This window comes from Eptatretus burgeri, chromosome 7, assembly GCF_056783735.1.
Source record: "Eptatretus burgeri isolate ZD-2024b chromosome 7, Ebu_testis_v1, whole genome shotgun sequence".
In the NCBI taxonomy this organism is placed as follows: Eukaryota; Metazoa; Chordata; class Myxini; order Myxiniformes; family Myxinidae; genus Eptatretus; species Eptatretus burgeri.
In genome coordinates this window covers 4,933,975-4,943,974 of record NC_140967.1, presented here as the reverse complement: position 1 = coordinate 4,943,974, position 10,000 = coordinate 4,933,975, and the positions used below count along the sequence as shown (strand labels likewise).

The 10,000-nt window shown below is 50.6% G+C and overlaps 2 protein-coding genes across 10 annotated transcripts in view; one reads left to right on the top strand and one right to left on the bottom strand.

Moving 5' to 3' along the window:
• Positions 1-10,000, bottom strand: part of PROX1 (prospero homeobox 1) — a 67,710-nt gene that overhangs the window by 57,063 nt on the left and 647 nt on the right. The window contains exons 1-2 of one of the 8 annotated variants that reach the window (XM_085887316.1): positions 8,400-8,985; positions 3,917-5,660 (exon numbers count right to left, since the gene is read on the bottom strand). In XM_085887316.1, the coding sequence (XP_085743442.1) occupies positions 3,917-5,577 (1,661 nt within the window). In that variant the 5' untranslated portion in view covers positions 5,578-5,660; positions 8,400-8,985. Of the gene's footprint in view, positions 1-3,916; positions 5,661-5,938; positions 6,619-6,647; positions 6,960-8,237; positions 8,986-10,000 lie in introns of those variants that run through there. The other 7 variants (XM_085887309.1, XM_085887310.1, XM_085887308.1 and 4 more) reach the window with 7 other exon arrangements.
• Positions 8,099-10,000, top strand: part of LOC147022590 (uncharacterized) — a 132,437-nt gene continuing 130,535 nt past the window's right edge. For both annotated transcript variants that reach the window (XR_015059800.1, XM_085887317.1), the window contains exon 1: positions 8,099-8,308. The gene's annotated coding sequence lies outside the window, so the exon portion shown is untranslated. The remainder of the gene's footprint in view (positions 8,309-10,000) is intronic.

Sequence of the window (10,000 nt, the reverse complement as noted above, 5' to 3'; positions counted from 1 at the left end):
CCTCACGAAAGCAGCTTCACAATGGCTGTTACCAATAATTATGCAGCGTGGCGTTTCATTTAATCCAAGAAGCTGTCCGGTGAAAGGAAATTAATAACAGTTAAATGAGCCACACTGCAGCAACCCACGTTAACCATTACTGAAAATTTCAAATAGTAAATTGGGCTCCGTGCCCTTCTGTGGTGACACACGCCACACTCTCTCCCTCCGTGTGTAGAAATCAGGTCAGCAACCAAGTAAATACAGCAGAAATAAAAGAACTTGATAGCATCATCCAACCATGAGAGCATCACGCAGAAGAAGGCCTGACTTGAGCTACCTTTGGATTCCACATCGATCTGCTCGTATGGTGGGGGCTGTTACACGCAATGTCTTCTTCATGATGCGCAGGCTCCGAGCTCCATGATGTGTAGAAAAACTAGGAACAATATTTGTGGGGAGAGGCTCAAAATTCACGGACAACTACTACACCAAGTTCTTTAACGACCCAAATTCATCCCAACTGATTTTTCGGCTCGCCCCGAGAGGGAGTTTTGGCTCAAGGCTTTCACAAGCCAGCTCGACAGGCCTCACGCATTCAACTGGAGCCGATTTAGGCAGGAATTCGCGATTTGTTCATGGTGGTGGCGATAACTCGCCTACTCTTCGTGAAGAACACCGTGGCATCTTTAAAATCCACCAACTAATGCTCAGCGGACAGGACAGTCAGCTTCACGTCCATCTATCTGAAGGAGGCCGCACTTTGGGATGAAATGTCCCGCTTTGGACGCACCGATCCAACCGTTTATAGCTTGGTCTGAAATGAAACCCGGGTTAGAGGAGTCAAAGGTAAGTGCACTACGTCTGCACCATCCATTCAGAAGTACAAACATTCCTGGATCAATACAATGATGTTTGTACACAATCACAACATGAATTACAAAACAACCACAAATCGATGATTAAAAAAAAGTCCGACAAATACCGTTCACTCCTGGGTTGCCCGATTCGAGTTCCCATCCGACCCCCTGGCTCGCGATGTAACGCAGAGAACCCAGATTCAAATCCTTGAATCCCATATACGTTAGTCCTTTGTTAATCGATGTCCTTGCAAGTCATGTAAAAGTACTCATGACTGCGTCCTCAGCTCCTCCATAATCATCTTCGATCAACGAAGAAAATAAAACAAACTAACAGAGCAAGTGCTGCTGAACCCGTTTAGTTTGCCAGGAAACAGACAACATCGTTTGTCATTGCTTTCTCAGGGAAGCACATGGAAGGAACTTGGGACTTGGGACTTGGGGGGGGCATAAGCACACAATGATCTGCTCTTTTTGCAAGGTGCCAGAAGGTAATTTCACATTCATCATGATGTTTGCATTTCCGATCTGGTTCAAGATGACGTGCTCCATCAAGAACAACCCAGCTGGTGGATCATCAGGATGGTCATTTATAGGTGCATCCTATTATATTAGGGCATGAACCCACAATAGGTAACTCACCAACAGGTGATGTCCCGTCAGTCTGAGTCAATAACATGTCCTTTCACTTTTGCAGTGAGAATTTGAGAGGCAACAAATGACACTAAAAGACCCAGAAACAAGTACAACTGAAGATCTGAGAAAGCTGTCCACAAAACCAACGCGTACATCTTCCGGACTACGTATACCTCCACGTCCGGTCTCCATGGGTGAAGCTTAGTTTACAAAACGGATGGGTATTTTTCCTTTTAACATCTTGTTACTCTCACACTCACTTCACTTGAAGAAAGAGGAACAGGCAGAATTTCTTTGAAAACAACAAAAAAAAAAACCCACAACCTTTCAAGGCTACTGTCGCAGAAGGCGCCTGGTGAGTGCGGGAAAAAAGAAGAAATAAAAAGGGGAAGCACCAGTCAACTTAACCAGACAACAATGAATTAAACAGCCATCTTGCCCACACCAAATGGAAGGAGTCGAAGCCACGAGCACAAAGGTACGGCAAACAAAGCACCGTGTAATCCGAGTATCGGCGGCAGGTGTGAGGAGACAGGTGGGCCTCCGCCTCTCAGGCAAACATGGCCACTTGCGATTCACAGGAAGATGAAAGGCTTCCCTTCTGAGCTCACACCCAATAGCATCCTCACCTTCGACCGAAAGCCTTTAAGACACGTATGAACGACATATCAATGTGCCGTGAGTTGGGGTTATCCTTCCGACGAGTCAAGTCACCTCTCTTTCTACCGCACGCTCACGTTTCTTCATGCCGGACGGTCGCTCGCATTTCCGAGGTGTCTTTCTCCTGACTTATTGCTCGTGACATGTATTGATGGGAGGCAGCTGAATGAGGAAAGACCGCACGACAAAATTGCAGGTTCATAAAAAAAATCGCATCTATTGGCCGAGGGAACTCAGCCTCACTGGGTTTTGCTGGCCTGTGAATAAAAGCCAATAGAAGTCAACTTAAATGCATCGCATAAAGATGGCATCCATCAATTTTTACTTTTCTGTGAAATGTCCTCCGAGGAGGAGGGTAAGGAGGGTGGGAGTATGATGGTGAGAACAGAGCTGTAGAAAGTAAAGATTTTCATCGCTCAGACCATTCCTGTCTGACGAGGATATGGTTGAAAAAAGGAAAAAGGCTGTAACGCAGCTCCTGGACTCCTTTTGGTCAGCAGCTTAGCGTTTACGAGCTGGCCATGCAACACAAACCCCAGAATGACTGTCGACATGCCGTGTACCAATGGCAGACCTGTTGTCCCCAAGCAAAGGCAAGGCTTCGGAAAACGGGCAGCACCACGACCCTCGATTTCCTGTTGGACATACTGAACACCTTGGTACTTTTGCCTAATGAGTTTCCTTTAATGAACTAAAATGGATGCACACACACACACACACACTTTTGTGCATTTCCTCTTTAGACAAGAACCATTCCATTTGGAAGTGCCACAAAAGGAAAAAGAAGAAGAAGAAGAAGAACAACAACAACAACAACAACAACACCCTCCACTAAAAGAAAAACTTCAAAATAACCTGAAAACACCCACATAATGACAATGGCTTTTCAAAGTCGAATGGCACATTGCCATGCCATGAATGTCCCTTAAACAAGCACAGCCCAAGCTGTCTGTGAAGACAAACACCAGAGCAACTGGCTTGTTGCCCAAATCACCCACATCACCTGCCCACAATGGTCCAATTACCTTCACAATATAATAACCAGACGAAAGCCAAACAATACAGCCTCTTGGCTACCTGCATGACCCAGCAAGGATTTGTTCCTTGGATATGACAAAGAAAGGCATTGTGGTGCAAGATCTCCAATTCCAAGCAATTCCTCCAAACACTTGCCTTTTTTGGTTGGGCCACCTTTCATCAGCAGACACGCGTTACGTTCACCAAAGTCACGTACGTCACGGTACTCTTATTGTATTTGACGCATGACGTTTCTGTGGAGCTCGATTTGGACCAACAATGGTTCGATGAACGACCAGATACAATCCTAATCGCACCATTAAAGACAATGTCTCACTCGAACGTGCAGCAAGCCTGCTGTCGTTTGTTTGCCGCCTCGGTAAACCCTGTCAATCACCATATCATTGCCCAGTAGCAGCGAAGGTCATGCAAAATAATAACCAGGAGCATCTTTAAGGCGGACACAAACCGGCTGAAGCACCTGAATCAGAGAATGCCTGGTGTCCCTGAGGTCTAGCCAGAGCCCTGACTAACTCACCGTAGATGGAGTTAGTCAAGCATGTTGTAAAGAACATTACGCTCAGTACCCATGAGGATTGTTAACAAAACGGAGGTCTCAGCTCGGACCGTGGCACGGAGGTATTAATGTAAGTAGCGGGCACATACATTCACAGCAACCACACTCGTGATAAATTCCACTGAATTTACACGTTTCATCTCACGCTCATCCCAACGCTTTGGAACGTGACCGCTTGAAGGATATGGTGGCCGCAGAATAGAGAGAGATGTCTGCAGCATCCTGCAGTTCCCCACACTCCGACTTGACCAACGAAATGGACATTCCTTCCCCCGAGCTGCTCGTCAGTGCTGGTGAAGGCGTCGGAGGGTTTCTTGCTTTTGACCGAGGTCCCGCAAGGTCCTTGGCTAGTTCAAGTAACTCTGGCGAAGCCATTCCTGGTTCTTTGTGTCCCATGGCCTTGGTGGCTTCATTGCTCTCAAGTCCTTTCGGCAGGGTGTACGCCAGAAGAGGCATGGGTAGTCCAAAAGGGTGCAATGCTGGGTTGGAGAATGCCGAAGAGAAGCCGAGTGGGCCATCAGTGAAGGCAGCTGATCGTTCTGATATTGAATTTGCGGTGAATGACCTTTTTGGTGATGTTTTACGAACAACAAGTGGAAGAGCTTCAGTTTGGTCGGGAAGATGGTGCTCTAGTGGATCCAGCTGAGAGGAGGGATGGCCTCTTCGTGACGAGTCGCCCAACGTTGCATCGTTGAAGCACTGCAAGTGCCTGCTGGCCAAATGGAGGCCATGGACATCACCGTTGACGGTGGGTTGTGGAGCAGAAGCTCCATGCTGCCGAACGGGTAACACGCTACCGCCAGTTCCAGTTCGAGATGAAAACATATTCACAACTGTGTCCACTACACCAGCCATTGCGGTGTTCAAGTCCCGCTTCAAAACTTCTCCTAACTCACCGCTTTCTTCCAGCAAGATGGCACCAGCCAACCTTGAGTGACCAGCCCGATTTCCGTCATTCCTCCTTCGTACTTGATCTAAATTCTGTACCTGCCCGAGGCTTTTACCACCTTTACTGTCAAAGCAATCGACCATGCTTGGAGACGAGCACCGCACACCATTGACTGACCCGCTGTCAGACTCACAAGGAACTTCCTCTGGTTCAGACTCACTGCTCTCATATACCTGGAAGAACTTTTCTTGGAGTTGCCGTAATTGCCGTTGGAGGTCTTCTAATTGTTGCTTGAGACGCCGTCGCTCCTCCAGCTTTTGTAGCCGCCGCTCAGCTTCAACCTCCTGCTTTCGACTCAAGTGTTGCTGCTGCTGTGGTAGCCGCTGTTTACGTTTGTGCTCACGATGTCGTCCGTCAGATGCCCGACCGGCATCACCATCGTTGCCAAAGTCTTCGATTCCCGGGGCCACACTGCTGCCAGCACTCACCTCACCATCTGCAGGGCTCGGCGAATGGCGATCGTAGGTCGAGTCTCCGGCAACATCGTTATCACGAGCCGCAACAATGGGCGAGCTGCTCATGCCACGGATGATGTTCTCCACGCGTGCGCGCTTCGCTCGGAGGTGTTCATCGAAGGGTCTGCATCCAGGCGAAGATACCCGGCCAACGACACGGCGGCCTTTTTCACGGAAATTCAAGCATCCTGACTCAAAATCCGAGTTGTTTGTGTAGGTCTTCGATGCCTTCTTCGCCCCACCGACCAAGCAATTTTTACTGTCTGCGTTGGTGTACTTAAAGAATTGAGGTAGACCCATCGTTCTCGTTGGGTACGTACAGGAGAGGCCCATTTCCACTGCCTTCCCTCGTTTCAACAGATTTCGTAAGACAGTCGCAGCACCCTGGGCTTTGGCCTCTTGCCGATCATCTACAACGTCACCGGTGCCCATCGCCCCATCCATTCTCCCACGTCCACCGTAGCTCAACAACCGACCCCGTCAGATGACCGCGTGCCACCTAGACATGTCGACAAGCCGAAGGGCTTCTGTGGCAAAAGGAAACAGACAGAAGCAAAGATGAAATACCTCCTTTTGAGGCCGATGTCAGAGCAAAGCTTTATATTTTCAGTGACTTACACTGACATCGTCACAGAGATAGTTTATGTTTTTGAGCGGGGTGTTCAGATTTATACACTGATTTCAAAGTCGAATGTATTTATTACACACGGGCAGCGATCGAGCTGTCTGTTTTCCAAGGAAAAGAGGTTACATAGGCATTTCATAGCAAAGAATAAATGGCACAGTGTTTCTAAAGTGTGATTACTTGAGTAGAGGAGAGCCTGGAGGAAGCGGGGTTGTGGATACGACGACACTACCGAGAGGTCGACATTGCTCTCACCCAATATCTTTGTATCCGCAGCCACCTTCAGCAGGTTACCTTCGACGTTATGAATCAACACAATGTCCCCTCCGGTTAAAAAGTGCGTCCGGGACACAAACAGCAAACACATGCGGCTTGGTCGAAATTTTAAACAATAGTTTCGGACTCTTAATGATGCATACACAATGAGCGCCGCATGTGAATATGGACATGAAACGGTCAACGTGCTCCCAATGGTCTAATTGCACCTGGGAGGCGAAGAGCGCGGATTCCTTTATACGTCTGTGGCAACTGACTAGCAAGACGACGGATGGGATGACCGGGATTTCGATCGAGGTATTTACCCTAACCGCCGGGGAGCGAGGAGAGGACCGACGTTTCGGGCATGAAGCCTTCGTTGGAGAAAAAGCCTCGTCTCAGATGAAGGGCGACCGCCCGAAACGTCGGTCCTCTCCTGGCTTCCTCCGGGTGACAATACCTCGATCGATGTCCTGTTGGTTTGATCCGTCGTCCTACCTGTCTGCCGACGCAGATCGTCGCTCACCTTCACTAACCAGCAAGACTAATTGTTCATTCTGCACGAGACGAAGGAATTTCTTTCACGTGTTTTTTTTTTTTCACCGAACAATCACCCTCGGTTTGAATGTCTCACCTGTTTGGCCACGAAGTTATTGATCGAATCCCGCGTCAGGTGTTTTTTTCTTTGCACAGGTGTCCTGAAGCTATCCTCAGCAGGCTGGATGGGTGCTTTGACATGTCTGAGATCGATATGATGCGTTCGCTTGTCAAACCATCTCCGTACTAGTTATACTGGTCAACAAATGTAAACGAATCAAGGCGAATAAAAGCGAAACTGTTACTTCTTGTTATGGTGATTCAACGTAATTGTTTGAATGAAGAACTGGAGGTAACACTTTTATTTATTTATTTATATACTCACTTCCACCCTCCCTCCCAAGGAGCTCAAGGTAAAACATATTTATTTATTTATTTATTTGCTCCCCCCCTCCCCCAACTTGTCCTCGTTGCTCCGCCCCAGACCCCACTGTTTATCCCCGGGGGCGGAGCTTCAGACAAAGTGCTCACGTTAATTAATAAAACATTTAGCGTACAATGAAATCTATTGTGTAGAATTAAACGATATGAAAAGGAACATCTGAAACAAGTTAAAAGATCGTGGGTCTTGCGGAGCGCAGTATCAGTGCTCCAACAACCCTGCCCCCACCACCACCACCACCACCACCACCACCATGCACCACGTTCTCCTCCCTCTCCCCAGCTACACTCCCATTTCTTCCCACCACCCCCTCCCCCCCCCCCCCGAGCTCGCTCCGTGGAATTTGTTTTACAAATCGCTTTGACATGTTATTGTCCGGACGCAGTCATCTAAACGACGGGCGCAGCGTCGGCAGCTCCGTGGCGATGATTGTGTTTTAGTTGTTAATTAGGAATGTTAAAACAACGCAGCAACAATGGTTGTGCGGATCGTTGTTGTTGTTGTCCCGTCCGCGTGTTCCCCGAGAATGGGGTCGTGTGCTCGTGCCTCGGAACGCGCGGTGCGGGATCCCCCGCGCGTTCCTCAAACTACCACGATTACAGCCAAAGTAGTCGGGGCGCACGAAGCTCGTCCTGGGGGGGGGGCGCGGTGTGACCACCGCCTCTCTCCCGGCCCCACCACAATCCCGTCACGGACGACCCGCCAAGTTAGAAACCGTCCGTCTTGGTTGATCCCGGGGAGCGTCACGTGATTTGTCCGGAAAGCACCGGCAGTGGGAACGCGCTTAATGGACTCGGGAAATTAATCCCCCCCCTCCAAATTTTTTTTAAAAACAAACGAACCAGCCGGGTGGGTTCCGAGGGTGAAGGGGAGCGAGTAAGGAAATGTAACCAAGTGAGATGAGGACGAGGAGAGAGAGAGAGAGAGAGAGAGAGAGAGAGAGAGAGAGAGAGAGAGAGAGAGAGAGAGAGAGAGAGAGAGAGAGAGAGAGAGAGAGAGAGAGAGAGAGAGAGAGAGAGAGAGAGAGAGAGAGAGAGAGAGAGAGAGAGAGAGAGAGAGAGAGAGAGAGAGAGAGAGAGAGAGAGAGAGAGAGAGAGAGAGAGAGAGAGAGAGAGAGAGAGAGAGAGAGAGAGAGAGAGAGAGAGAGAGAGAGAGAGAGAGAGAGAGAGAGAGAGAGAGAGAGAGAGAGAGAGAGAGAGATAAAAGGCGGCGGGGATGAGACTCTGCCCAGCAGGTGCCACTTACACGGAACATTTGGCAGAGCGAGTCCCAGTGGAGAGACAAAGGGCACAGCTTAAGGACAAAGGCAACACAAGGTGAGCAAAGCGCGTTCGAGCCCTCCTTTTCCATGTCCGGTACCTGGCGCTGCTCGAGGGCGCTGGGGGTCGTCAAGACGCGACCACTCACCGCACTTAGGAAAGGTCTCCGTCCGCGCAAGGCTGCCGAAAGCACACAGCACGAGGGGGCACGGAAGGCGTCTGAAGATGAACGCGACTCCCCGGGGCTGGACGCGCTCCGCTCTCCGACAAGATAGTACGGGCAGCGGGGGAGTCGCGGAATAGCGGTTCGGGCGCTAAAGGTGAGCGACTCGGCGTGGACCATTGAACGGGGGTCGCTCGGGTCTCCGGGATGGAGGGTGAGCGCGATCAGGGACGCCCGGACAGCGAGGAACAAGCAACGCGCCCCGCGAGTCTCGTTCTGGGCTCAAGATCGGCTCAAGACGCGGCCAAGGAAGCACTGGGCGGAGCCTCGATATTTGCGTCATGACGTCACGACGGACGCTGACCAATAGGGCGGCGCATCGTTTCCGCGTGATGTGACGCAGGGCGCGGCTGCGCTGCTTGGCCCCGCCCGGCCAGGCACAGACCTGTGGACGAGGGAAGTCGGTTCTTTCTTGTTGGGACGGGTTGGTGCTCGGATCCCGCAACAGATGGCTTCTGGTTATCCGAGCCAATGGCGCCCGCTGCCAGCAGCAGCATCGCGTCAGTCGCACTGACAGGCCTGTCCCGATTAAAAAAAACACGGTGGATCCGTGTCCACGATGTAACATTATTTATTTATATAATACATTGGGGTCGGCTGATTACCTCATTGAACATTCACACGTGTCTACCTGTTATTATTTACACCTTTTCAGGATCATTGTCTTCCTATCATTTTCAACTTCCATTCTGAAGAACCTGTTGCTCACCAACTGTGGTGGCTCGAAATGGCTGATTCATCCTGTGAAAGGTCATTTAAAATGAACTAATTAAACCTGTTATAAATAAAACACACGAACACCGGGACACTCCTCCTCGAAACTTCACTCACACCTCTTAATTTACAATGTGTATTCTTCTTCTTCACCCATCCTCCCTCTCCCCCACTCTCTCCTTCTCCCCTCTTCCTCCCTCCCTTCCTCTCTCCCCACTCTCTCCCTCCCTTCTTCTCCCCTCTTCCTCTTTCCTTACCTCTCCCTCCTCCCTCCCTCCTCTTCCTCCCTCCCCTCCCCTTCCTCCCTCTCCTCTCCCCCCTCCCTCCATCCTCTCCCTCCCTCTCCACTCTTCTTCCTTCCCTCCTCTTCCTCTCTCCCCTCTCCCTCCCCTCCCCTTCCTCCCTCTCCTCTCCCCCTCACCTTCCCCTCTCCCCCTCACCTTCCCCTCTCCCTCCCTCCTCTCCCTCCTCCTCCCTCCCTCTCCACTCTTCTTCCCTCCCTCTCCCCCTCCCTCCCTCCTCTCCCTCCTCCTCCCTCCCTCTCCACTCTTCCTCCCTCCCTCTCCACTCTTCTTCCCTCCCTCTCCCCCCTCCCTCCCTCCTCCTCCCTCCCTCTCCACTCTTCTTCCCTCCCTCTCCCCCCTCCCTCCCTCCTCTTCCTCTCTCCCTCCCCTCCCCTTCCTCCCTCTCCTCTCCCCCCCTCCCTCCCCTCACCTTCCCCTCTCCCTCCCTCCCCTCTCCCCTCTCTTTCCTGGTTCCATACAAGACACAAATCTTACGTAATGGACTTGTCTGTAATTTACCACAACTGA